Source organism: Epinephelus fuscoguttatus, linkage group LG6 (genome assembly GCF_011397635.1).
Source record: "Epinephelus fuscoguttatus linkage group LG6, E.fuscoguttatus.final_Chr_v1".
NCBI lineage: Eukaryota > Metazoa > Chordata > Actinopteri > Perciformes > Serranidae > Epinephelus > Epinephelus fuscoguttatus.
In genome coordinates this window covers 26109729-26137168 of record NC_064757.1, presented here as the reverse complement: position 1 = coordinate 26137168, position 27440 = coordinate 26109729, and the positions used below count along the sequence as shown (strand labels likewise).

Genomic DNA, 27440 nt, shown 5'->3' with positions numbered 1-27440 from the left:
CAGAGCTAGACGGCGGAGTACTGCCGCCGCTGTGGGAGTTGTTGTTATTAAAACTAACAGCGTCTCTCGTTTTTTTTTTTTTCCTGAAATCTATTTTGGACGCGTTTAAACTCAGCGGGGAAGTAAATATTTCTGTTTGTGTTGACTGTTCAACCGCCAACGGCCGACCGCGGCGAGTCAAGTGGGAACTCTTCACTGCAATTAACTTGTGTGGATTTGTTTCTGATGCTCTGACCGAGAGAGGCGGCAGTTTGCGGCTGTCTGTTGAGGGTCCACCGGCGTGACTTTGCCCTTGTTTGTTTGTTTGTCTCCCGGTACTCGGAATACAGCGGATAATACTCAAAACTGGAGTGACTTGAGGTGGCTCGAGCGCTTTTCATTTCTCACCTGGCTCGTACCCTCCTCCTCCTCCCCCTCCCTCCCTTTAGCTGCCTCCGGCTAATGAGCCGTTTCCCGTGTTTTTCCGGTTGATTTACGGGCGCGCTGCCGGTGGAGCGGAGGAGAGACAACGACCGAAACACGGTGGAGAGACAGCGAGGAGCGGGGATTCACATTAAACGGTCCGTGAACTCGGACGGAGCGGCGGGGCGGTCGGTTTTGTTTGAAATTAACGACACTTGGCGCTGCTAATAACGGCAGATGGATCCGTCTCCGTGATCAGGAGCACCCCACATCCTCACTGTGCCCCAGTTTGATCTCTCGAAGCGGGGTTTTCAAGAAGGAAACGGTCGCATCCTCCCGGAGATAACCATGTTTCCCCAGGGGCGACACCCGGTAAGACTCTTCCTATCCTGCTTTAACAGCTCCTCACCTGGCTGTACCCTGGTGTCCACAGCCAGGGAGATAACATTACCTCCTTTCTACCTTCCGGCTGAGCACATGTTTAAATTAGGCTTTCTCTTCTTCCCCTGAGAAGCAGCGTGGCATTCATAACACTGTTTGTCTCATAACTGCAAATAAATAAAAGTTATTGACATTACATCTGAGCCTGGAGAGGATCAGACGCACATCTCAGGCTACATAATGAGACACTATGATGTTAATAATCCTCTGTCTGTGTGTTTGTGTGTGTCAGACGCCCCACCAGGCTCCAGGCCAGCCCTTCAAGTTCACCATCCCAGAGTCACTGGACCGCATCAAGGAGGAGTTCCAGTTTCTCCAGGCACAGTACCACAGGTGGATAATACAAACATTCACATGGAAGGCTCCTCTGTCTTTAGGGGTGGCATGATGGCCAATTTTTTTCATTGTCATCTTACCCTCTAGCACTAAACCTCACCCTAAACCACAGTCATCCCCCTTACCATAATGAACAAAACCCCAGCTCTGGCCTCATGCTAACCCATAAACCTGGATTACAAACACACACATGCACAAAAGCGCACACATATGCAGCAGACCCAGGCATCAGTGTTAGCGCTTACACTGCGGTAGGTCTAAGTCTTGGTGATGGGTGAGAGCCAGAGGGTGGCGTGTGGGCTCAGGGTTTCATAAATCACTCCTTATTTTCCCCTGTGTGAGTGTGTAGTTGTGTGTTAGAAAAAGACTGCCTGAGTATGTGTGGAGTTCTTCTTTGCTTTGTGTGTGTGTGTACTTTCACTTATTTGTGTTGCAGGGGAGGGTTGGCCTCAACAGGTGAATGCTACTGACCTACAAACGGGCTGTTTTGTTTTCTCACATCCTGATTCACACACACAAAGGGCAGGGTTAAACCAAACATCCTACAGCCAACAGACGCTGGTTATCATAACACGACAGGAAGAACCATCTTTGCCATTTCTCTGTGTGCTTTGTGCCCTGCGCCGCTAAGGTTTGTTAGTGCTAATCAGTGAGCAAAGGGATCAGAGAAAACTGTAACCTGTCTACAGAGTTGTGGCTATTGAAGTAAAACAGTATCCAAACATCATCGTCGCTGTTGCACATCTGTATGTGCTGTTATTCATGTATCATTGTTATATCAGTGATAAAACTTGTTTGTACTGTAAAAACAAGGTCAAAACCACTAAACAACCGTCCACAAAGGCTGACAATTATATAAATTCTCAGTCTGTTGCAAACTGAACTCGTTCACACCGACAGGCTCCGATCGAATGAGGTCAGATTTGCTCAGCTTGAGATGTTTTTCAGTTTCTCTCTTACTAAATGGTGTATTGTTGTGTTTTTCAGTCTCAAGATGGAGTGTGAGAAGTTGGCCAGTGAAAAGACGGAAATGCAAAGACACTATGTCATGGTGAGATCCATGTGACACTCGATTTGTTCACCCCACAGCGTCACACATGACACAGTGAGGATTCTGCTCATGAGGAAGATACTGTGTCCATATCTGCTCCATGTGTTCTGGAGCTGAACTTTCATCTTTCCAAAGGCTGATAAGTAAAACAGTCTTGAGTAAATATTGTATTGAGGCATAGGGACAAGGGAAGAGGCATTGAAAGTTTAAGTCAGACACAAAATACAAAACTAACTTTTTACATTGAAAGCCATTTAACCTAAAAAGCTCAAAGGCTTAGGCTACATTGACGCTATTACATTTTCATTTAAAACCACTACTCAGGTGTTTTGGAACCCGTACAACAGAGACCTTTGAAAACGCAGATGACCCCATTTTAGTTTGTAAACTCCAGGGTTGTGTTTTAGTCTGGAAAGGCGGAAACAGGGACTTTTAGAAACAATGATACAGATGATGTTTGCGTCCCTGTTTGGGTCTTATCAGTCACTGCAAGTCAAGTCAAAACATTATAGCTGGGTCTACATACCTTTTGTGATGTTATCCTTCTTGTGCGCATTCTCCTTTCCCATTGCCATGGCTTTCTCTGGCAATGGATAACGCCCCAGTACAGTACCACTCTAATATGTCCCTGTGCCTGCTTTGTACGATTCTCAATTTGTTTTCCGCTGCCTTGACCACCTTATACTCATGTCTTACTTTCTGTAACAGTTCCACCTCATTGGCAGTGTAGCTAAAGGAATCTCTGGTCTTACTTTTCGCCATCAGTGTAGTATTTTCTGTAACTAAGCAATCAACTGCAGAGGAGACAATCGTCTTCCTGTTTACATTGGCACATGCATGCCCAATGTGTGTAAATGGTCATGTGATGTACGTTTTCAGGCCCGTTGGTATGGACAGAGATTGTTTCAACGCTCATGTGGCTGGAGATAGTGTGCGGATTTGTCCTAGTGTGCTTTTAAAGCCTTTAGTCTGACACAGAAACAAAAAGAATGCCACTCGGGACGAATCTGTTTACTCTGCCCCTATGGTGACATTGCTGCACAGGTAAAGAGCAGTTTGATCGCACTGTGAGAATGATCTAATGTGACACACAAGATCTTCATGCCTGATTGTTCCAGTGAAACACCTGTAAGGTCATGCATATCGTCTGAGTTGCTTAAGCTTTTTATTTCGATGGTTCTTCAGAATTCTTTCACTAACTTGACTCTCTGTCCTCCTCAGTACTACGAGATGTCTTATGGCCTCAACATAGAAATGCACAAACAGGTATGGACGCTTATTGTCTGCCTCTCTTCTACTCTCTGCATCTTCCTGTTTGTCTCTCACCCTCTCCCTCCCTTTCATGGCACGGTTTTGATGTATTTGGTGTGTGTGCCTGTTGACGTGTCCTTGTGTGTGCACAAATGCATTTGAGCGTTCATTCATTTATGTGTGTGTGTTTTACTGTATGCCTGTGTGTGTGGATGTGTGTTTATTCGTGATCGATGGGGCTCTGTCTCCATTTCCCCAGTTAGGGCCGGCCGGCTGAGCCCAGAGGCAGGATGAATGGCTCTGTAGATTGATTGGTGCTGTCTAGGGGAGCGGCCTGCTTTATTACATTAGAGGGGCAGGGCTGGGGAGGGCAGAGGAATCGATCATGGCGAGGCCGGCAGAGGAGAGACAGTAGAGCCCCCCCTTTTAGAAGCAGGGAGGCAAAAACACACCGACACACACTTTAGTAGGGCAGGCGTGCAAGTGTGCAACCGTGAAATAACAGAAAGGACACTTACCTGTTGTAATGCAATGCAAGGACATTTATGTACAGCCATCAGTAATGTATGCAAACATGTGAGGACAGGGGCAATTGAGCACATACACAGTAATGTACATACAAACACAGAGCGCAAACATGTTTATGCATGAGTACACAGACGCATTGAAAGGCAAACATCTCTCATGGTTAAGTATGTAGACACATGGATGAGGCGAGAAAACTCTCTCTTTCTCATGCACACAAACACCCGTTTCCCCGCAGGAGTGGTGCAGGACTCAGAGCGTTTACCAGTAATTACCACAGCTATCGACCAGTCAGACCAGAGGAAATTGGAGGTGGATTGGCCTGGCTGCTTCACAGAGGAGTGGGGATGCTTCTCTGACTTTCTCACACTCCCTCCCATTTGTTTTTTTCTCTTCCTTCTCCTTTGTTGTTATTCTCCCGTTTTATAACCCAAGTTCTCTCCCTTTCTTTCTGCCTTCCTCACTCTCTTCATTTAAAATTATGGGATCTCTTCTTCCTTGTGCCCCCCCCACCACCCTTGTTTTCTTTTTTCATGACTCCTCTTTCGTTTTATGTCCATGTGAAGCTACTGTTCTTTCATTGTGAGGGAGATGCATCTCTTCCTATTGTGTGCACACACATAAACACACACACAGACACACACACACCAAAGCTCCAGGGGAGGTCATTAGCTTGGGGCTGCAGTTGTCAGAGCAACAAGCTACTGTGAGGGGGGGGGTACGGGGGATACAGAACAACCCATCTCCTGCTGAGGAGGTACGTGTGTGTGTGTGTGTGTGTGTGTCTGCAGTGTGCCAGTAATGCTCCAATTATATGTCTAATGGGAAGTCTGTTCTCTGTTAGCACATTGTGTGTGTACACTCACATCTTCTCTCTGTATCCTCAACTTTTTTTTTTACCCACTCTCTCAATTATATGAGTATCATAGTATGGATGGTGCACTAAAGCAGTTCTCCAGTGTTTCTACTCAGGAGCTGATACAATAAATGTATTTTAAGTGCTCAGACACATAAGCCGTTACCTTTATTTTACTTCCTCTAAATGTTCTTCAAGTTACAATTTGTAACAATGCTTCATGTGGGGGATTGCAGCTTCGGGTATTTGTGGCCTCATTTGTTTGATCCTTGTTAGTTTTGTCAGTTAGCTTAGTTAGATTAACTGAGCTGACCTGGTAGTAGTTGGTCAGACTATTCTCAGACGACCTAATCAGTGAGCCATTATACAAGGCTAATTATAGGCTTACAACTCAGGATTCTGAGAATGGACGTACAGGTATAGTCTGCCTGAAATAGCTCTTCAGTTAGAGCTTTCTAGGCATGGAATAAGGTGGGCATTATGAGATCGAGTTACATAGTGCGGAAGTTGGTCAGGGCTGAAAGTATGTTGTTAAGGTCCCCCATTCTAATTCATTGTAGAAAGGCTGTAGTAATGGGTACATCAGGTGCACATACTGTATGTCTAGACAGCATTGAGATTTGTACTGAGGCATTGGCAAGAGACAGCACATAAATGTTGTTCAGACTGGTAAACAAAGCAGGTAAATGCAAAGGTCAGACTAGCCAACTGTCTTTCACCTGTAGAGCCTGTTTATACCTGGTATTAACATGCAGTTAGGATGATCCAGTCACAAGTGGACTGCACTAAATACAAGTGTAAATGACCACCAAGATGCAGTGACCACTTGCGAGGTTGGTCTGGGTCACATTTGACCACATACAGTATCTTTTGTAGTGTCCCCTATGTGTCCCTGATGATACGTCATCAGTGCAGGATGTTGTCTTTGTTTTGGTGACAGTTTGCTAGCAGTCTATAAATTGCAATTACAAGTTGGATGAAATGCAACAGTCTTGCATGACAGTCTATCATTTTGGGTGACATAAGGAGACGTGTTGGATTCTGCTGACAGCGATTTCTCCAGTTTTACCGACACAACTGCTAGCGAGCATGCTAACACAAGAATGGATGTAGTAACTGTTTGGGGGCCCTGTAGTGCAAGTGATGTAGGCAGTAATGAAATACACGAGGGGTCAGCTGGAGACCCATGATAGACAAAGGTGTGAACAGTGATGTGTCCTGGCTGTCCACTTATGTTTGGATCACTGAAGCACATGCTAATACCAGGTGTAAAATGGGCTAGAGCTTATTGTGTGGCTCAGTTTAGAAATGGAGCTCTCCATGATATGCACTGTAAAACAGGTGAGCAATTGTCCATAGATAGCACTTCACATTGTGCAGTATAGCTCCCAGTGTTCTCACATGTGTAAATGAGAATTTTTAGCTTTTAACATGATCAAATCTCATTAGATGCAACGTACCTCATGTCATGTAAACTCACACATGCAGTTATGAATGACAAACAGAGCTACATGAGCTCTAAAGTCTCATAACTCCATTTGATTCCATATTCTCTTTGATTTGAGATAAAGACTCAATTATTTATAGTGCTTCGTGTTCACAGAGTGAAGTGTATTTACTTAACTCTTTCTCCTTCAATCTTTACTTACTTATACTTAGCATATTTGCTTTAACACTTAGTTTAAATTCCTGTAGGTTGTGTCAATTTTCTGTTTTAGTTTCCGTTGTACTGCAGTTTATATTCAGGGTTCCCATGGGTCCTTGAAATCCTAGAAAGTTTGTAAAGTGCTTGACTTTATATATTTTCCACAGGAATAGGAATTTAAGTTGTTTTAAAAATTGTCTCAGACATTCAAGCCTCTCTCTTATTTTAGCTGTTGTCTGTGAGCTTCTGTAAAGCCTGCTGTTTCTCATTATAAAACAATCTTGTTGTAACAGTAATTGACCTTGATTCATGTCTAAGAAGGTGTGGGAAACCCGTAGATTGCAGGTGAAGCAGTAACTTGTTTAGTTCAAGACTCATTCTGAATAGGCCAGGACTTTATTTAGCTCATCCAAGTACATAATTGGCTGAACTGTTGCAGGGTCAGTTGTTTGGCGAGCTGATAGGTGTGTGTGTGACAGAGAGGTCCAATGAGGGCAAGTGTGCTACAGCTAAAGAGGACATCCCCACAATGTCAGCTCATCAGAAATTATGAAACCAGTTATATAATACAGTGTGTTAGTGGCATGGCATTACGGATGGCAGCAACTGTCAGTCCCTTATTTTACAACTATTCAATGGATTAGGGCTGTGCTGTTAATAGAATTTCAATCATGATCACGATTTTGGCTTCCCACAATAAAACCTACATGATCAGTTGCAATATTGACATTTAAAATGAGTGCTCAGCTTGTATAAATATCCGCTACACAACAAATCAAGTGGTCCCTAAACTAACAGCAGCCTCCAATTTGGGGGAGCTGTCTGCTAAGTGTGCATCCTACAGCATCAGCAGCCTGTGAAAAACTTTACTGAATGTTGCAACACTTGTGTCTTCGCTGCAGAGCAACACAACTTGTTAAATCATCTGAAAAAACTCTACAAACTGAAGTGTGATGAATGCACAAAGGCCAAGAAGAGTGACTTTGCTAATATTACCTTACCAAATCCCAATCTTTGTCCAGCTTCAACTCAGACATTCATAACGGCAACACTGTACAACATGTCGGTATCGTGCCTGCAGTTAAAACAATGATACAGCAGCGGAGACTTACCTGTAGGAAATGTACTAAATACAGGTGAAGAAATACCTTATTTAAAGTCTGATTTTAATGCAATTTAATTAGTAGGAATGTAGCGCAAGGTAAAAGTGAGAGCAGTGCTCTGTTGATTTTTTTTTTTTGTGGGTCAAAAGTTTTGGCATTATTTATATTTTGCTTCTAGAAGATGCACTGAATTCAGATGGAGAGCGTTATTTTATTTTGATGCAAATATTTGAACATTAGCAGGATTATGGCACAACATCTAAGTGAAAGCAGTGCTTTGTATATTTAAATGTGAAAGTGCCATAAAAATATTTTTGTCCCTAAAAACAATGAGTGATCATGATAAATAATCCTGATCTTAATATCAATGAGAATAATCGTGATTATCATTATGGCTCTAATCTTGCAGCCCAAGGATGGACTGCCATGAAATTTAGTGTGGAACATTCATGAACCTCTCAAGATGAATATCTTTGATCCCCTGACTTTTCACCTAGCATCATCATTAGGTCAACATTTTAATTTTTCCATTACTTTTGATCAAATACGTACATTCCCATCGTACTTAGCTGTAGTTAAAGTGTGGTGCTACTTAGCCAGTGTTAATATGCTAAGTTCAGCATCACAGAGCCACTTGCATGGTTATTAAATTTAAGGCCAGTGTACACCTATGCCTTTAATCTACGTTGTGGTTACAGATGTGTCTATGCTGTAGCCTGACATGCACCTCCCCATCAATGAAACTATACATTGCATGATGCAGACTGCAACAACTGTCGCTGGTCTGCTTTGTAGCATCTACTTTCCTCCTCCTTCTTGTTCTCTGTGCACATAGACCAAATTGAGGAGAGGTTAACGGAGGAAGTCTGTAAATGTGTCTGTTTGTATGACTCTTCTTCACCAAAAGTAACTGTCGTTCAACATTTACAAGCTCCAGCTCCAACATTATCTGCTCAGTTTAAGTGCCGTTGTTTGAAGTACACAAAGAAAACCAATACAGTGGCATAGAAACCTCACCAACAACCATAGTTGCAGAGTGACTTAGACACCCCAGAGTGTAAGTATAAATGCTCACAGTGGTGTAGGCCATTTGCGTAGTCTACGCTGAAGGCCCTGCACAGAGCTTACATTCAACTTTAAATCAGCCTTAACTCTTGCTGACCTTTCAATCACAAAGGGATTGCAGTAAGGAAAAGAAATTTACATGATATCAGTAAAAAGAAATTCAAAAATTGAGAAAATTGAGAGCAAGTGATGTAGGTAGGAAACTGTGAAACATCAAACATCTTTTTGGGAAGAGGGAGTGCTGATTTTTTTTTTTTTAACTGTAATTACTGTAAAAGGGGGAAACTTGCCATATTAACGTGTTATTTCTACACCAGGTGAATTAATTGTTGGGTCATTTAAACCCTCACAGATGGTTGCTTTGTGCTGTGGGATTCCAAATGGCTTTTTAGCTTTATGACTGCGATTTCACTGAGTTTTTAAAAAGTTTCCAAAAGCCCAAGTTTTCAACACGCTATGATGAAAATCATCTAACTCTGTTAAGGTTTTCCTTTAACAACAACACATGGCCCTTTGAAGCTTTCACAGCCAGTGTGTGTGTGTATCTGTGTATCTATTTATGTGGGATGTGTGTGTCTGATGAGCCATTACTGCGTTTCATGGCTCCTCCAATTCCCTCTTCACCCTGGCCTCTTTCGTATCAATTTGATTGGATGATATGTAATATGAGTCCCCTTATCTGATTTGATGCCACCGTGGGGGTATCTGGTTTCAGCCAATTGTTGCCACCTCCGGGGGTTTGGGGGGCAGGCGGATGTGTTGGCATGGATACTGGGGGAGAGCAAATGAAGTTAGTCGCTGATGAGATTATGTTGAAGTGCTGATGGGAAGAGGGACCAGAGCACAGAGGATGCAGAGAGAGCAAAAGAAATACAACAGGCAAGAGAGAAACTTGAGCTCACATTGATGATTAGAAAGAAAAATCTCATTGTACTATGTGTGTGTGTGTGTGTGTGTGTGTGTGTGTGTGTGTGTGTGTGTGTGTGTGATACTGAAAATGGCACACACTGGATTTGTGTGCACAGGGAAGTGGAGGGGTGTCATTATTTTATCACTGTTAGGGGGTTTCAGTGTGCGTGTGTTGACTTGCTGTGGAGGCGGCCGTCTCAGTGTGTTTGTGTGTGTGCTTGTATTACTTTATTGGTGTTAGTGAACAGCTGTCTTTTCTAAATGAATGTAATTATGTTATTAACAATTAAGTCTCTTTCTGTCTCTGTGTGTTTCTCCCTTCATCAGACTGAGATTGCCAAGAGACTAAACACCATCTGTGCACAAGTCATTCCCTTCCTCTCACAGGAGGTAAGTATGTGTGACTTTGAGCTACAGACTTGTTTTTATGCCATTTATACACTCTCGTTGTCTTTGCTAGCTTTATTGATAATTAGGCTTTTTCTCTGGTCTTTTGCAACATGGTGTTTGTGTGTGTGTGTGTGTTTTGCAGCATCAACAGCAGGTGGTCCAAGCTGTAGAGCGAGCCAAACAGGTGACCATGGCAGAGCTAAACGCTGTCATCGGGGTACGTGGACTGCCAGGTCTTCCACCTACCGTGTGTATTTCCTTTACTTCCTCTTTACTTAAATCAGCTGTCTCCACATTACTCTATGTGTACTCTGCTAACAACTTTTCTTCCCATAAGAGATACTTTTACTTCTCCAACAGGCTTGTTGTGATACCAGTAAAATTCCATGATTTTCAATACCCAATTCAATACCAGGGTAAAAAACAAAAAACAATGAAGCTCATGTACTTAAATATACATTTCTTTATTAATACAGAAGTGTACACAAAGTACTACTCCACGTGGGGTCCATGAGATTTTTGGGTGAGCAAACATATATTAATATATAGCCTACAGTATATTAACGTATTTCTCCTCCACTCTACTTCAGGATGATGTGACAGTAGATCACACAGAAAGCATTTTAGCATCTAGAGGTGCCTTTTTGTAATTGATTTAAATGAGAATGAAGCTTTTTGCTTGCAATTTTTGTGAAGTGACACGCCTTGCGTTTCTGTGCTCTAAGAGCCTGGCATTTCTGCTGTAACGCTCTGAACTCTTGGAGTTGGAAAAACTTCAGCTCAAAGCGGAAAAGCGCCCCATGTTATCTCTTTTTTTTGTCATCTTTTTTTCCCATTGTCCAATCGGATGATTTGAGAGGTGGCAGGTCTTCTGTGGTGGTCACTACAACATGTTTACAGTTGGTAAACAATGGAGGAGAAACTTGTCTACCACCTATGGCTAGTGGCATTCAGTTTTTTAAAAAAAGGCAGTGTGGCGTGCCTCGCGTTTTGCAACCTGCAAAACGCTTTCTGTGTGGTCGTGGCCTTGGTGCTATTTATTTTGTCCCACCTCCACTGTGATTGGACAGCTGGGTAAAAAGTGACAGTGACAAGCGCTGTGTGCTACCCAAACTTAGACATTTTTCAAGTGTTGACAACAAAAAAACAACGCCAAACCTACAGCACTTAGTGTAGAATAGACGTGTCTCAGTGTCTTGTCACACTACATCCATTAGCGTAGTGTAAATACACGGCGCTTTCTTTGCAGAGGATTAATAAGATATACTGGCCTCAGGAAAAACATTTCTTTGGAAAGAGTCAAGGCGGAGCTGTTGTTGCAGCTGCACTTGTTGCCCGATCTTCTACATGTTGTGGTTCTCCATGCTGGTAGACGTTCCTTTTCTTTCTTTGGCATTTAATAGTAGACTAGAACCATTGAAGGCTAATGCTGACTGGTCAGGTGTGTTAGAATTACAAACCAGTTACCTACTGTACTGCATCACTAAACTAATCTCAAGGTCATATATGTGGGACATATGGAAGAGTTGGTAGAAAATTAAATGCAAGAAAATTAAATAAAATCAAACCCAAGGATTCAGATAGTTTTTATGGACTATGGGTCTGGAAATAAAATGATTTGATTATTAGATAGAACTGATCTTTTTCACGGTGAACGAGTAGAGAACAGAAGAGGCGTGATGAGCGCTGTTTATTGAAAAAATGTCGTCAGCCCACGATGAATGATGGGGCATGACCAGCTATTCAGTAAAGGGATTGACACGGTGAGCGTGAAAAGAAGTTACAGAAACGTAAACGTCTTGCTTGCAGTTTTGCAGTGGTGTTTAGGTGAGAAGGAAGATGGAGTGGAGCTGTTGGTGGGGACTGTTTGGGTGGGATGGGAGGTGGTTGAGAATACTCTGCTTTATAGGAGCCATAGGGGCTTGACTGGCGGGAGGTGAGGCCAGGGGGTTGTGTTGAAGGGAAATGTGGGAAAAGGAAGAGGGGGTCTTCATGGCTTTAGCAAAGAGTGGGCAGTGGGTTTGAAGAGTTAAATGTGAGGTGGGCTTGTTAGTTGGCGTGGACTGATGGGGGTCTGTGTGTGTGTGTGTGTGTGTGTGTGTGTGTGTGTGTGTGTGATTGGGGGGGGAGGTGGATTTGGCAGTTGCTGTTTGAGTCTTAATTGCAGGATTTCAGTGTTTGTAAAAGGGGGGGTCATAGCGTTGCCCTTACACTCCCCTCTTCACCCACTCCTCCCTTCTCCCACGCCAGCCTGTCATTCACCCCGTTTGTGAGTTAAATGAGTGTAATGAAGCGTGCTGCCTCTACCTCTACACACACACACACATGCATGCACACACACCAGCTCACACTAACATCCCATGACAAACCCAGCTCCCCTTGCCTCCACCAATACTTCCCCTCCATTTACTCCCATCAGGGGTCCTGTTTGTGTATCCATGTGTGTGTGTTTTTGCATCTGTTTGTGTGTGCGTCTGGGTGTAGCAGAGCGTGCATTTCTGTTATCCCCAGAAAACAACAGGCAGGGGTAGGATGGTTGAGCGAGGGTGTGTGTGCCTGCCTTGTTTATCTAGACTCTGTGTATGCATGTTAGTGTGATCAAGTGTGACGTGTGGGTGTGTTTATGTTTGATTGTTTGTCAGGCGAGCCAACTCTGGAAATTGAGTGTGTATGTGTGTGTGTGTGTTTGCAGAGGCAGGCATGGGGGTTGAGGCTAAAAGACTGTTTCGTTGTTTTGCTTTCATTCATCGGGGCAGGACGCAGAGAGTGAAGGATGGATGGAAAGGAAAAGAGAGGGCGGGGGCTCAGGAGAGGGGGAGTGGGTTAGTCAATTAGGTGAGATAAAAGTCGGTTTGACCTTCAGCACTCCTTCCACCCCTGCCGAGTCGCCTCCTGTGCCCCCCTTCTCCTCTCCTCTCCCTCCTTCCTCCTCCCCTCCCCGTGGCGAATCAGTGAGCTTGGATTCCCGCGGCTACTGTCTGAGGAGGCAATAATGATGTTTTGGAACACAAAGGCATTTCACGCTCAGACGAGCGCCTGATTTGGTGTGAAAGAGAGAGCAGGGCTGCCAGCCAAACTCTCTCTCCCTCTTTCTGACCCTCTTCTCTCCTTCTCTCCTCCCCTCTCTCCTCAGCCCGCTCACTCCCTCACAAGACCTGACAGTGCAGGCAGCAGCTGGGGCTCTCGGCTCTCCCCCCCTTGCCCCTCCACTTCTCCGTCATTCCTCTTTTTCCTCCCTGTCTCCCTCCCCCCTGCTTCTCCCACCACATCCTCGGGCTCTGGGCTGTGATCCCAGCTGTCAGTATTGTTCAGTGTTTGACCCCAGAGGGAGGAGGGTGTGTGTGTGTGTCGGTGTGTGTGAGGTGGTGCGTAGGGGGAGAGGATGTGTTCACCGCCTTGTAGACTGCAGCAGCTTGTTGAGGTGGTGTAAACCCAGACACTGAAGAAACTGTCCCATCTGTTGAAGACTTCAGTAGGGCCAGAACACTCTATTGATCAGGTTGCAGAGAGCTATTGATTTTAACCTATTGATGGCTCAGTTTCATTCACTGTTTTTTTTGTGTCAGATGTCAATGTTTTGCACTTTTAAGGCAGATATATTAAAGCATTTTTTGGCTCCATGTCCAGCGAGCTCTAAATCTATTTTTTATGTCCTGAATCAGAAATTCACTGCTCCATTTTAGTGGCAAATATTCTTTGTTTGGGATGTATTACCAGCTTTAAGGCCCAGACACACCAAACAGACACCAAAGAACTGTTGGCAACGAAGGCTGACAGTTGCAGGCAGCGGGAGTCTGTAGAAAAGTAAACTGGAAGACCAACAGGATGGATTGAAGACACTAGTTAGCCTTTTCGCACATTAACACAACCCAGAGTTTCAAGGAAAAAGGAAAATAATGAGCACTAGTGAACAATAACACAAAAATTACAAACCTTTTCTGCTTAAGAGCTTAATGGCTAAAAAAAGTCTACTTTGTATAACAAATTTGTTCTTGATCTCACACCCTTGACTTCAGTAGTTTGTGTGCTTTCCTTATATCTGTTTCTCTTCTTGTAAACTGAGCTAAACTGCCAATCAGTGATTCTTCTTACCGACGTGCACCACCGTCTGATTCACTGTGCTGAAGCAGCTGAAAACAGCCGACAAAGGCCGTCTTGTGCGAATGATGCAGAACACAGCAAAAACTAGGGCAATGGACGCTTCTTGGCGCAAACTTGCAAATGTTGCCTTTGTTGGTTGGATTGGTTAGGTTTAGGCAAGAGGAGTGGGATTGGTTAGGGTTAGACAAACAGAGGCAGAGTAAAATGGGCCATTCCCTCGCTATCCTAGGATTCACAAATTTGCTTCCCGGACGGTTGACTGCCAGCTTGGTGTGTCGGCCCTTTCGCCTACAACACCTTAAGAAGGTTCAACCGTGTGTCGTTGCATCCCTAAAACATATTTTTTCTCTACTCAACTAACCGCTCCTTTCTTTCTCTTCTCTTCGTTGTCTCATAGCAGCAGCACCTATCCCATAACCATGGCGGTGCCCCTGTGCCCCTCACCCCTCACCCTGCTGGCCTTCACCCCTCTCAGCTGGGTGGTTCAGCTGGTCTCCTGGCTCTGTCAGGAGCACTTGGTGCTGTTCCTCCCCACATGTTGGGAAAAGAGGGCGGTGATAAGAAGCCCCACATGTCTGGACCGGACTCGCACTCTTCAGGACCCGAGCACCTGAGAGGTGAATAAGCAAACTCAGAAACGCTGCTATGTTTTTTTGAAAGATAACTGGCTTTTATTTTCAGTATATTCATCATTATTATTATTTTTCCTTTTCCTAAACAGTGACCAAAATTGTCTGGGTTGCTTCTGAGTCAATTTGTCTGTGTGAACTTTGGGGTCTTATTTATATAAATATAATTACAAGTAGGCGTTACATGTCTAACTCATTCTGCTTCCTTTCTTATTTTTTTCGTCTTCTGCTCTGCTGAACACCCAACCCTGTGACCTCAACCACATGCACACATTTCCAATGGCAATAGAGCGAGAGCCCAGCACAGTAAGTACTTCCTCTTTCTGCAGCAATGTTTACTTCTCCTGACAAACCACTCTGTTTATTTTCTTGTTTCTCTCAAAGGGATGGTTTGGTTTTGGGGAATTTGAGTTTGTTCTTAGATGCAGTTTGACTTCAGCTCAGCAGTGAGATTAGTCTGCCTTAGCTCTGTTGATAGACGTCTACAGGATCAGTAACTCAAATTTGCTCTGAGTAAACTACATTTAGTTGACACAGTGCAGTTCAAAGTAATGATCTCATTGTTTGTATTTGTACTTATGAAATGATCTACCTCTGGCTATGTAGGAAAAAACTGTAAAAGTCCCAAAAACCAAACTACCTCTTAAACCCTTCTGTGATGTAGACAAGGTCGTCTTAGGCCAACCATTAACTTATCTCACATGTAATAGTATTTTATTGAAAATACAGTATACAAAGAGTCACAGCACATTCATCCACATGAAAACTAAGAGTTGAAACTTAAACTTATATATCAGATAAGCTGCACCTGTTGCTGCGGCAGCCTCATTTATTCATTTGAATGGTTTTACTTTTATTGCTGCCGCAGTGACCCAATTTCCCCTCAGGGATCAATAAAGTTCATCTCAGCATGTCATTATGCATAAAAGCCCCTTGCTGTTTTTTACCTCTGTTTCACACCCAAATAGCTTTCATCCTTAAGTTGTATATTTTTGACTGTCAGTTTGAAAGTGTGTGTGTGTGTGTGTATGTATGTATGTGTGTGTGTGTATCTCTCGGGTAGAGCTTAGGCCTGCCTGTTTAGTTCTGCCCTAGATCTGCTCTGAACTGTTAGGTTTCTTTTCTCCTCCAAATGAGCTTTTTAGCATGGTCACACGCACACACACTCGTGCACACACACACACACTCCTCGAGCCTAGCCTGCATTGTTGTGCCTATTTAACACCTCAGTGAGCAGATTACCCCCTTCTCCCCCTCCTTCCACCGCCCCTGATCCCGCGCTTAAAGACTCTCATTGTGTTTAATATCACCACCACTGAGAGGGGAGGGCTTGGGAAAGGGATGGGAGGGGGGGGCAGCAGTCATATGACACTGAGCTTGTGTGTGTGTGTGTGTGTGTGTGTGTGTGTGTGTGTGTGTGTGTGTGTGTGTGTGTGTGAGAGAGAGAGACCATGCTAAAAGTGAACAGGGGAGAGACGGAGGGGGGAAATTGCTTATGTTTTGCGGGTCAGTGCTCCTGTGCTCAGCTCACTAAAACCTTTCAATAAAGGGGGGAGGAGGCGGGAGGGAGGGAGGAGGAGGGGGAAGGCGTGAAGGAAGGGGCCCTTGGCAGAATACAGATTTTCTCCCCCCTCCCTCACCCCCTCTTTCCCCTCCCTCTTCTCTTGTCACCCTTTCTTCTCCTCAACACTCTCACACCCTCCCTCCATCCTCTCTGTCCTCTAATCTCATCCCTCCCTTTCCCCTTTTTTCTCACCCTCCTCCTCCTCCTCCTCCTCATCTCTTAGCTATTCCTCCTTCATTTACCCTTTCCCCCCTCAAAGCCCAAGCGCTCGCTCGCTGGATGTGTGCACGCGCTTGTGTGTTTGTGTATGTTGGATGCACATTTCATTGACAGGCTGAGACTATAATGGACTCAACATGAAGCTTTAATCCATTAACAATAGGATCCGTTGGTCAGGAGGCCAGAGGGGGGCAGCTCAGTGTGTGTGTGTGTGTGTGTGTGTCTGTGTGTCTGTGTGTCTGTGTGTGTGTGTGTGTGTGTGTAGTCTTGGGACACAGGGGGACGCAGGAGTGTTATGCAAGTAATACACACTCAGTCTGTTACACTTTTGATCACGCACACACACACACACACACACACACACACACACACACACACACACAGGCTTTTGCAGTCAATTACACATCGCACACACACACATGCGCACACACTGCAGCCAGTGCAGCTTGTCAGAGCCAGGAGAGGGAGCACTGATAGATTTTGAGAGCCACTTAATGTAATCATCAACTTCAGAGGCGTGTGTTTGTGCGTGCCTGTGACTGGCTTTGGTCAAGTGAGAAAAGAGGTTGCTGTTAAAGTGTTAGTGCTGCTTAATTCATGCTTCTGTGAACTATTAACCTATTTGCAAGTAAGAGTCCTGTTTTTCTAACCTGCTCTACACGCAGCTGAATAGCTGTCGTAATTAGTGGTAGATGGATCAGACAGTTTAGTGAGCTCATGCAGAATGCACCCACAACAAAGCACAACCTGAACTACAAATGGCAAAACTGTCTCACCTCTGCAAATCCTTTTTTTCTCTCCTTTGTCCTCCAAACTCTTGTTTCTCTTTTTTTTTATTTTCTAATACACTACCTATCTTTTTTCTTTAATCTCTCCACCCTCTGCTCTCCTTCTCTTCGCCTCTGCTTTCATCTGCAGAGTAACTCACTGCTGCCAGAAAGTCTTAGGAACTCAGATAAGCGACGCAACGGACCCGAGTTTCCAAATGACACCAAGAAACGCAAGGTGGATGACAAGGACTCCAGCCATTATGTAAGAAATGGTTCTGCTGACTGTGTTTTTGTTTGTGCAAAGGCTTGAGTGAGGAAAATGATTTATAATGTGACTGTCTTAATTTGTACATGCATTTTTTTGTGTTTGCACAGATATATCATAGGCAAATGTTAAGAGTGATGTTTCAGTTAACTTTTTATGTCAACTTAAATTTTGACTTGCAAGTTCCTTTTAACAGCTTATTTTTCTAATTAAAGGAAAAATACATTTGTGAAAATCTGCTGCAGGCAATGACCAGACAGAAGTGCAGAACACTTAATGAGGTGCTAACTTATGTATCTTGGTTTACAGGACAGCGACGGGGAGAAAAGCGATGATAATTTAGTGGTGGATGTCTCGAATGAGGTCAGTATGTTTGGATTTTTTTTTTATTTATTTTTTTTTGGCGTTTATTATTGGTTGTGGTAATTGTGGTCAATTCCTGTGGAATGAATGCATACTTTTACACACAGTAGTCTGTGTGGGATGTTTTCTTTCATTCTTCTATCCAGGAAAATGACCACATCATATTTGTGCAGTACTTTTGTTGTCTTAACTGAATCCTTGTCTGTCCACCAGGATCCAGCCTCACCTCGTGGCACGCCTCTCCCCTCTCCACGAGAAAATGGCCTGGATAAAGCGCGTCTTCTCAAGAAAGACCCCTGTAGTCCAGCTTCCACTGCATCATCAGGCAGTTCCTCCTCCCTCAAGTCCAAAGAGATGGCAATGGTAGGGATGGACAAGACACGTTGCGTTAGTATATAGTAGGATAAAGCAGGTGGAAGTTTCGATTGATGGTGAATACATGTGTCAGTAGTTACATTTCTTGTGAATTTCTAAAGTGTATCTCTCTCTCTCTCTCTCTCTCTCTCTCTCTCTCTCTCTCTCTCTCTCTATCTCTCTATCTCTATCTCTATCTCTATGGCAGCGAGACAAGGCAGGCACACCTGGGCTGAAGTCAAGCACACCAACACCTAGGGGTGACTCCACCCCTGGTCCGAGCTCCACTCCTGGAATCCGGCCCAGTCTATCAAAACCCCCGTCCATGGAGATACCACATCCACCCAGTAAGTTCAGCATAAACATTTGTAAATGAATCACATGATAGGTTGTGCTTTTTCAATATGCTAATCTTGGCCAGAGTGTACATGTAGTTAGCTGTGTTTTCTAAAGTGCCTCCAGGTAAAATTGGATGAAATGATGTTGGACTTTTTATATACTTCCAAAAGAACTGCTGTTGTAAGTCTTAATCACAAATGTTTCATGGCACACCTTTACTTCTAAAAACACCTCATGTATGTGCAGATATCCCTTGAGTCTGCTTGCTATGAAAAATAAATCTGATTGCCAGCAATCACAGTCTTGACTTTACTTTGCATCACAGCTAAAGAAAGAACTCTAATCAGGGGTTACTAGAAATGTCAGATAGTTGTGTAGTAATGATAAATCTGTGGGATCAATGCTTGTACTCTCAGATATTAAAGGGGTTTTGCGCTTGAATGCTGTTAGTTGTTCTAGCTTTAATGTGTTGTTCTCTTTCCTTACCTCTCCTCCTCAGCTGCAGGTTTGCGGACTCCCCTGGCTGTCCCAGGCCCATACCCGGGTGCATTCGGTATGTTGCCCCATGCAGCAGGGATGAATGGGGAGCTGGCAGGTGCAGCTGGAGCGGCGGCCTATGCTGCTGGACTTCACAACATGTCACCTCAGATGAGTGTTGCTGCTGCGGCAGCTGTGGCTGCATACGGCCGTTCACCAATGGTGAGTGGAAAAGGATGACTTGTGCTTTGTTAAAATAATAAATAATAACAAAAAAGGGCTATGCAAAAGATCAAATCAACATAAGCAGTCGACTGTTTATGAGATGTTTGATTTGGGATATTTTGACCCTGGTCAACATAAACATCAGTGTGAAAAGTGAGTACAAATCTCTACAAATGTATCTACAAAATTATTTATTACCTAAGTATTCCCCTCCAACGAGACAATATTAAGTAGAGTCTCTTTTAGGAGGAATTCCAGGAAACAGTTTTGCACATCTGGATGCTCCAGTTTTTATTCTTTCCTTCAGTAAAACTTCTCAAGCTCTGTGAAGTTGCATGGTGAATGTGGGTGAACAGAACAGAGTGAATTTTCAAGTCATGCCTTTTGCTTCTGCTGCATTCGTATGAGTGTTTTCAGCAGTGGCTTCCTCTTCGCTGTTCTTCCTGAGGCGCCCGGGCAACAGTTGTTGTATGCACAGTGCTCACAACTCAGCCATGAAACCCTGTAACCTGCTCCAGGCAGATTTACAGCTGTACTACAGTATATTCTTTCCAGTTTTTTCATGATTGACCTTATGCTACTCTGAGAAAATATTCAATGTGTTGGAGATTTTCTTCTATCCTTCCCCTCAATCGAACTTTTCAGCAGATTTATTTCTCTGCTGTCTTGATAGTGTAGCTTCTGTAAGGAAAGTGTAGGTTGCATCAGTTCCCAAAGTTGCATGTCCAGATATTAAAATTAGTATCACTTGTCACGCCTTGATTAAACACAAGCGAACTCAATCCAACTTAAACAATTTTATTCTTTTTTCCCATCGATAAGTGTGGGAAAATCTGAATTGCATCTGCTGTAATTAAATATTTTAAATGAATAAAAGATCAGGAAGTGGATGTGTGTGAATACTTTTATAAGCACTGTAGACTTTATAAGTGTCAATAGTTGCACAGCTGTATTTCTCTCGTCTGTGTGATAGTATTTATACAGTGGGTATGCTGGTGTGCATTACGCTCAATCACCTCATCACTCTTGGCTGTATTTGCATAGTGTTCATTACACTGTTTAAATAGGTTTAGTAGACTCACAGCTGTGTCTGTGTCTGGGCAACACTTGATAGAAACTCAGGTTGTGTACTCACGAGGTGTGTGTGTGTGTGTGTGTGTGTGTGTGTGTGTGTGTGTGTGTGTGTGTGTGTTGGATTGGGGAGGGAGCACAAGTACTGACAGCTCTGCCTCTGTGTGTTTGCTGACTCTTAAACTCGTCATTCAGATTCGGAGGGTGTGTGTGCTCCTGAGTGTCTGTTTGCTTTGTGCTCATGAGTGTTTGTGTTCTGTTCCACAGGTAAGTATTGACCTGTGTGCGTTTTTTTGCCTATGCCCATGGGTGTGTGTTTGCACTGTGCTCATGAAACGTCTGTTTTCTTCTCAAGGTTGGTTTTGATCCTCATCCTCACATGAGAGTTCCTGGAATGCCTCCCAGTCTGACTGGAATCCCTGGTGGCAAACCGTAAGTGTGTTTGAGGCTGCTCGTATGTTTGAGGACTGATTGCCTGAATTGCCCCACGAAACAACTGATATTTCCCAGAAAAACCTCCACTCTTCTCATTTTTTCTTTCTGTCTGTATTCTGTCCTACTTTTTAACCTGTGCTCTCTTTTCTAACCTCCTCTTCTCCTACTTTGTATCATCAGTGCTTATTCTTTTCACGTGGCTGCCGATGGACAGATGCAGCCGGTACCGTTCCCCCCGGATGCTTTGGTGGGCCCAGGGATCCCTCGCCACGCCCGTCAGATCAACACGCTGAACCATGGAGAGGTGGTGTGTGCCGTTACCATCAGTAACCCCACCCGACACGTTTACACAGGAGGGAAGGGTTGCGTCAAGGTCTGGGACATTAGTCACCCAGGAAACAAAAGCCCAGTGTCGCAGCTTGACTGTCTGGTGAGTGAGGTGGTGGGGCAGGTGTGCAGAACAAAAAACTGGTTATCAAATCAATTAAAACTAGAACTTCTGCAGTCATGGTGCATGTCTGAAAGGAGACAGAAAGATTCTTGTGTGGTATTAATAATAGAGTATTTTATACATACAAAAATATTAACATATTTTTTTTGTCTCTGCCACATCAGAACCGAGACAATTACATCCGCTCCTGTCGTCTCCTCCCTGATGGCCGAACGCTGATTGTGGGAGGTGAGGCGAGCACACTGTCAATCTGGGATTTGGCCACTCCCACACCCAGGATTAAGGCAGAGTTAACATCATCAGCACCAGCATGTTACGCCCTGGCCATCAGCCCGGACTCCAAGGTCTGCTTCTCTTGCTGCAGCGACGGAAACATTGCAGTCTGGGATTTACACAACCAGACGCTCGTTAGGTAAGACAGACCTTGGTGTATGTACATAGACAGAAGCAGCATGAAGAGTTTGCTTATCATCATAGTCTTGACCTTCCTTAACCAGCAGACACTCAGCCCTGGGTGATTTAAATCTTAAGATTATAGGAGGTAGAACATAAAGCTATAGTACCACCAGGAATAAAAAACAATTAAACCAAATAAAGTAAGAGCTACACATTTTGGTAGTCTTGTGATGCATAGCACCTGCCTGGGCAACCTCTGGTGTCATTGTTTAAACACCTCTTTATTGAGCTCAGAATATATGTGTGTATCCTGCAGGCAGTTCCAGGGCCACACAGACGGAGCCAGCTGTATCGACATCTCCAATGATGGCACGAAGCTGTGGACTGGAGGCCTCGATAACACTGTGCGCTCCTGGGATCTGAGGGAGGGACGGCAACTGCAGCAGCATGACTTTACATCACAGGTACACACTCATATTTGCGTTTAATAACTTTTTCAGAACTTTGTAATAGAAATAGTATACCCAGTATGACTGAATTAAATTTTAGCAGCTGGTGTAATCTAATATTTCCTGTCTCCTCTGTCCAGATCTTTTCTCTTGGCTACTGTCCGACAGGAGAGTGGCTTGCTGTGGGAATGGAGAGCAGCAATGTTGAGGTCCTTCATGTCACCAAGCCTGACAAATACCAGCTTCATCTACATGAGAGCTGTGTGCTCTCCCTGCAGTTCGCCTACTGCGGTAAGAAACTGACTGTCTCGATCTCAGTCCATTTAGTCCTACTTTCACTCATTTCCCAGTGCTCGCTTTGTAATCTACCTTCAAACCAGCGTCTTTTAAATTAGTGATTTAAATGGGTGCTAGGTCTTTGTAGGGGATTTTTTTGGCATTTTGTTCCATATTAGATAGGGCAGCATAGAAATAGGACAGGAAAATGGGTTTGTCTCTTGTATTAGCCCTTCTTAAGTTCCGCTCCTTTTGGATCTGTGCTCCATCAACAGTTAAACTTAGATAGACTACATGAAAGCCTTATCTATGTTGAAAAGAAAACCCGTTTTTGAAGATTGTTTAAAGATGTTGCTGGTCACAGTCATGTTCATGAACACATTACATTTTATATAGTCACATTTTAAGTTTGCTACTGTTAACAAAATGCTTACTAACTAACTAACTAACTAACTAACGTATAGCTACATCAAATTAGGAGTTAGCTTGATGTCAGACTACTAACGTCAGCCAGGTTTGCTCCCCTTGTATTTCTATGGCAACATTAAAGAGGAAGTAGTAAAACATTAAAGAGTAATAGTATAGTTAATGACATATTTTCGAGATGACATGAATTATCATGAGCCAGAGAAGATCCAGGCTGACGTTTCTTTGTTTAAATTATCTCTGTAAGGCTATGTGCTGCCTCAAACTAATATAACTTTCTACAGTAAAGAGAGACAAGCGCTAGGTCAGCACCATAGTCTGTATTCAGTAATAAAAACGTAGTGTACTTTACAGATTCACAGAAGGGTAAAAGGGGACACATACTCAGCAGTGCACCCAGGACATTGACTGAAATTGTCGTCATCCTTGGTCTCTACTTTTCCTGTTTTCATTGAGACCGGCAGCCTCAGTTTGCGTCATTTTGCCTTGTTCATAGAGATTACCATTGTAAATACATCCTTTCGTCACATACTGTAGTCCTCGCTGTCTGCCTCTTAAGGCTATTACTGCCTGACGCCCAGAAACTGTCTAATAAGCACTTATGCACCCGGCTAAGTGAAACCGATTTCGTCATGTTTCTTTTTTATCAAGCATGTCCGACTTAGCAACAGTAACTAAGGACGGCAGAGCTTATAATCAGTCAATTCTACAAAGAGGTTTTCCTTTTTTCACTGTTTAATCATATCTTGTCAATCGTGTCATTGTCTATCCTTTTTTGTACCCTGTGGTTGCTTATTGTAGGTGTATTTGTGTGTTTCTCTACGCAGGTAAATGGTTTGTGAGCACAGGGAAGGATAACTTACTGAATGCGTGGAGAACACCCTACGGAGCCAGCATATTCCAGGTTGGTACAACAGATCTCTACATTCATTATATAATGTGGTAACATGGTGTTACCTCTCTCAGTGACAGCTTACCGGCTCTGAACAGTAGTTGGGAATGCGCTGGCTTATTAATATTAATCTAGCTTGGCTCGTTGTTAGCTGGTAACTAGCTAAATAAACTAAACAATAAACACGGGGTCTCACAGTAGCCCTGATCTTATCTAGACACTTAACTCTACTGCTATCATCACCACTTGCTGCATGCGTCTTCACTATGACACCCTGAGAGAGCTGCTTCCCTCCACACACACGAAGCACACGTCACACCCTCATAGGTTACCCACAAGGCCACCGCCCTTAGATGGGAAAAAGGGTGAGCCGATAACAATGAATAATACGCACTTCCACCAGCACAGCGCTGCATCGATGCAGTGAAGGACCGGGAATCATGAAGTTTTCATGGTGTTGCAGAGAATTCTCCACTGTGCTATTAAAGTTTTAATGACACAGGGAAGCAGCAAACATGCCTGCTGCTGGATTATGCAGTTAGATATTGCTTTTAGTGTGGAAATACATCCTGTGTCATTTGCTGCATCAGCATGCATCTCTGTGACAACATCATCAAGCAGGTTATGATAGCTACTGTATCTTATTAATCATTCAGTACTATTGATTGGAAAGAGAGCACCAGACATAATTATATTTTCTAAGAGCACAGTTTTAAAACTTTCAGTATCTCACACACACAAGCAGCGACGTGTTATTTTTCTTTTTGTATTTGTGACTAACTTTTTCTCTATCCATCTGTCTCCTCAGTCTAAAGAGTCATCCTCAGTGTTAAGCTGTGACATATCTGTGGATGACAAATACATCGTCACTGGCTCAGGGGACAAGAAGGCCACTGTGTATGAGGTCATCTACTAAGGAAGGACGACTGCTACTACTACTACTACTAAGGACTATGGAAAGGAAGCAAGGACATGATCTTTCTCACACACCAGATATATTTCAAGACATTTTCGGGTGGGGACAGAAATGAGTGACCTTGACAGCACTTCCTTTTTTTTTTGTTACATCTGACACAGAGGAGACAAACATTTTACATGCACGTATCTGTTGTGCCTGTATACGTGACTCCCTATCAGCTGGGGATTAACTGGAGCAGCTGGATGTTTAATGGAAGAAGAGGAACTTTGTGAATGTTCTTGTCTCTACTGCTTTCTGCTACGGACTGCACTGGGATCAGTTACAGGGACCAGACGATGACTGAACCAAAGGGGGCACTGCGTTGTTTTTGACTGGGACCAGCTCTTTTGGAGAACACTACACTGAACATCAGATTTGAAACACTTGAGTCAGTGTCACGACCAGGGGCAGAGACCCTAGAAGGAACACTCAAACCAATATGTAAAGAAAATGCAGATGGAAGGAGACGAACAGGGAAAGAAACTGACAAAATAACGGAGAGACGGAGGAGGACGGTGAAAGCAGTACGTGTTGGTTTGTATTTTGTTGCAGACAGACAATGCTCACAGCCTGTTGATCTCTCAGCTTGGACTCTCTGACCTTAGAACCTCAGCTTGCTGTTCTGATACGCCTACACTGTCTGAAAAGTATCTTTTCTGTCTTAACAGTAAGTCCTATCCTCACTAAACTGCACTGTAGTGGAAGCTGTCCACCTACACGCTTAGCACACACACAAAATGACAGTTTCAAACACACCGAAGGCCATGTTGACTCGTCTAGCATCACGCTGTTGATTTCTGTGATGGATCAATAGACAAAGTACATTTTCAGAATTTCTACCTATTTCAGACGCCACCAGAAAGTATTTACGTACTTTGGAGAAAAATTTGCTCACCACACCCAATAAGCTTCCAGAGCAGGGGAAATTTTCCTTCTTTTATTTTTCTTCTTCTGTTTCTTATGATCCTGCTTGAAAGACTAATTAGCGGAAACCTGAAGGAAAATAAAAAGAGATCGAATTAATCCTCATTCTACTTATTTCCTTTTTCTGGTGCACCTGTTTCAACAGATTATTTCCCCACTTATTTTTTCACATAGCTGTACTCTGCAAGCAACACAGGCCTTCGTACTGTAATTTCTTAAAGGGACAGTTCATCCAAAAATCAAAAATACATATGTTTCCTCTTACCTGTAGTGCTATTTATCAGTCTAGATTGTTTTGGTGTGAGTTGCAGAGTGTTGGAGATATCAGCTGTAGAGATGTCTGCCTTCTCTTGAATATAATGGAACTAGAAGCTCAACAGCAATGTCTCTTTCCAGAGATCATGACCTGGTTACTCAAGATAATCCACAGACCTTGTTGTGAGCAGTTTCATGTAGGAACTATTTTCTTTCTACTGAACTACACCTGCCAAACGGAAGAATGCATCTACTCACCACTGAGCTAGCTAACGTTGCAGCTCAGCTGAGGAGGACGCCATCAATGTTAACGCTTTCATAAGCACGAGCCTCTCGTCCATGAGTAGATGCACGCCTCCTTCTGCGAAGTGATACAGTTGGCAGTTGTAGTTTGGTAGAAAAGAAGGTCCATAGATTATCTTCAGTAACCGGGTCATGATTTCTGGAAAGAGACATTGCCTTTGAGTTATTCAAATGTATTGATTTATTTATATTTTTTTGCACTTTGAGCACCACAAACTGGGTGCCATTTAGTTTTATTATACTGGGGAGAAGCCATACATCTCTACAGCTGATATCTCTAACACTCGGCAACTCACACCAAAACAGTCTAGCCTTATAAATAGCACCACAGATAGGACTTAATTATTATTGGAGTGAACTGTCCCTTTAACTTTTAGCCCTTACGCTCTGTACTTAAAACCACATAATGTGTCAGCTGCACCTTTACTCAGACTATTACTAAATTGACCTGATGAAAACATGTGCAACATACCAGGACTGATAATTGAACATCTGGATATAACTTCAGATTTACAACTAGTCTTGATTTGGTGTTATTGAAGTCGATTAATCGGCCTGCTGTTAGTTTTAATGCAGTTCATTGTCTCTTTTACTATAAGTTCGTCAGTTGAGGTCGTAATGATTAAATGTATTTTTTCCCACTTCATTTTAAAACAACCCTCTGGTTACTGTCTTCATCGCTCTTTAAACCACATGATGTCTTACTCTATGGATGCTCAGTCACTCTTCATGAACAGGGACCAGCTATACTTTGAAAAAGGTTATCTTGACAAGTTAATTAACCTTGTGTTTAAACAAGTGAAAAGTCATTTCTACCGTGTTCACTGTACAAACAAAACAGAATAGCCTTTTTTATTTTTTAAAGCTATCACTTGTTTCTGCTGATTTTCTTGAATGTGGGACATCTGTGAAATCGCCCGGGAAAGTACAACTGTGTCCTGCTGTTGTCTTTTCACTTGAAAATAAGCAAGATTTATATTATTTGTCAGGATACTCTTACATTACAGAGAAAGGTGCAGTTGTATTTCAGCTTCAGGAAGGAGTCGATCAGTTTCAGCCATTTTGAACTCATTAATTTTCATCTTTCACCTTGTGCTTAGTTTTGTTTTGTTTTTTTTTAATCTGTTTTGTCTGTTGAATGTTTGTAAAAATGTATATATCTGGTTTTTTTTCTTACAGGACATGCTTTAGAAATAACAAACTGTTTTTGTACGTCTTTTACATGGAAAAGAAACATCTAATCAGGAGAAATACTAAATGGTCTTAATGCTAGCTAATCTAAAATGATTGAAATATCTAGACAATAAATGTGTTTTTTTTGTAA

General features: G+C 43.2%; 1 protein-coding gene across 4 annotated transcripts; it reads left to right on the top strand.

Annotated features, from left to right (window-relative positions):
- On the top strand, window positions 1-27440 carry LOC125889766 (transducin-like enhancer protein 1). 4 transcript variants are annotated; one of them, XM_049577890.1, is made up of 20 exons: window positions 1-774; window positions 1076-1176; window positions 2167-2230; window positions 3452-3496; window positions 9912-9974; window positions 10117-10191; window positions 14476-14692; window positions 14994-15010; window positions 17406-17519; window positions 17832-17885; window positions 18099-18248; window positions 18448-18586; window positions 19078-19277; window positions 20707-20783; window positions 20967-21216; window positions 21402-21649; window positions 21950-22097; window positions 22223-22373; window positions 23612-23688; window positions 24485-27440. In XM_049577890.1, the coding sequence occupies exons 1-20, from the start codon at window positions 751-753 to the stop codon at window positions 24590-24592; spliced, it is 2322 nt and encodes a 773-aa protein (XP_049433847.1). In that variant the 5' UTR covers window positions 1-750; the 3' UTR covers window positions 24593-27440. The 4 variants fall into 4 exon arrangements, with proteins under 4 accessions (XP_049433847.1, XP_049433846.1, XP_049433845.1 ...); XM_049577889.1 differs by having other exon boundaries at window positions 14473-14692; XM_049577888.1 differs by having other exon boundaries at window positions 10117-10221.

Coding starts and splice junctions, on each gene's coding strand:
- LOC125889766 (XM_049577887.1), top strand. CDS start 751: ATGTTTCCCCAGGGGCGACACCCG. Junction 9,975..10,116: donor TTCCCTTCCTCTCACAGGAG/GTAAGTATGTGT, acceptor TGTGTTTTGCAG/CATCAACAGCAGGTGGTCCA. Junction 21,650..21,949: donor CACAACCAGACGCTCGTTAG/GTAAGACAGACC, acceptor TGTATCCTGCAG/GCAGTTCCAGGGCCACACAG.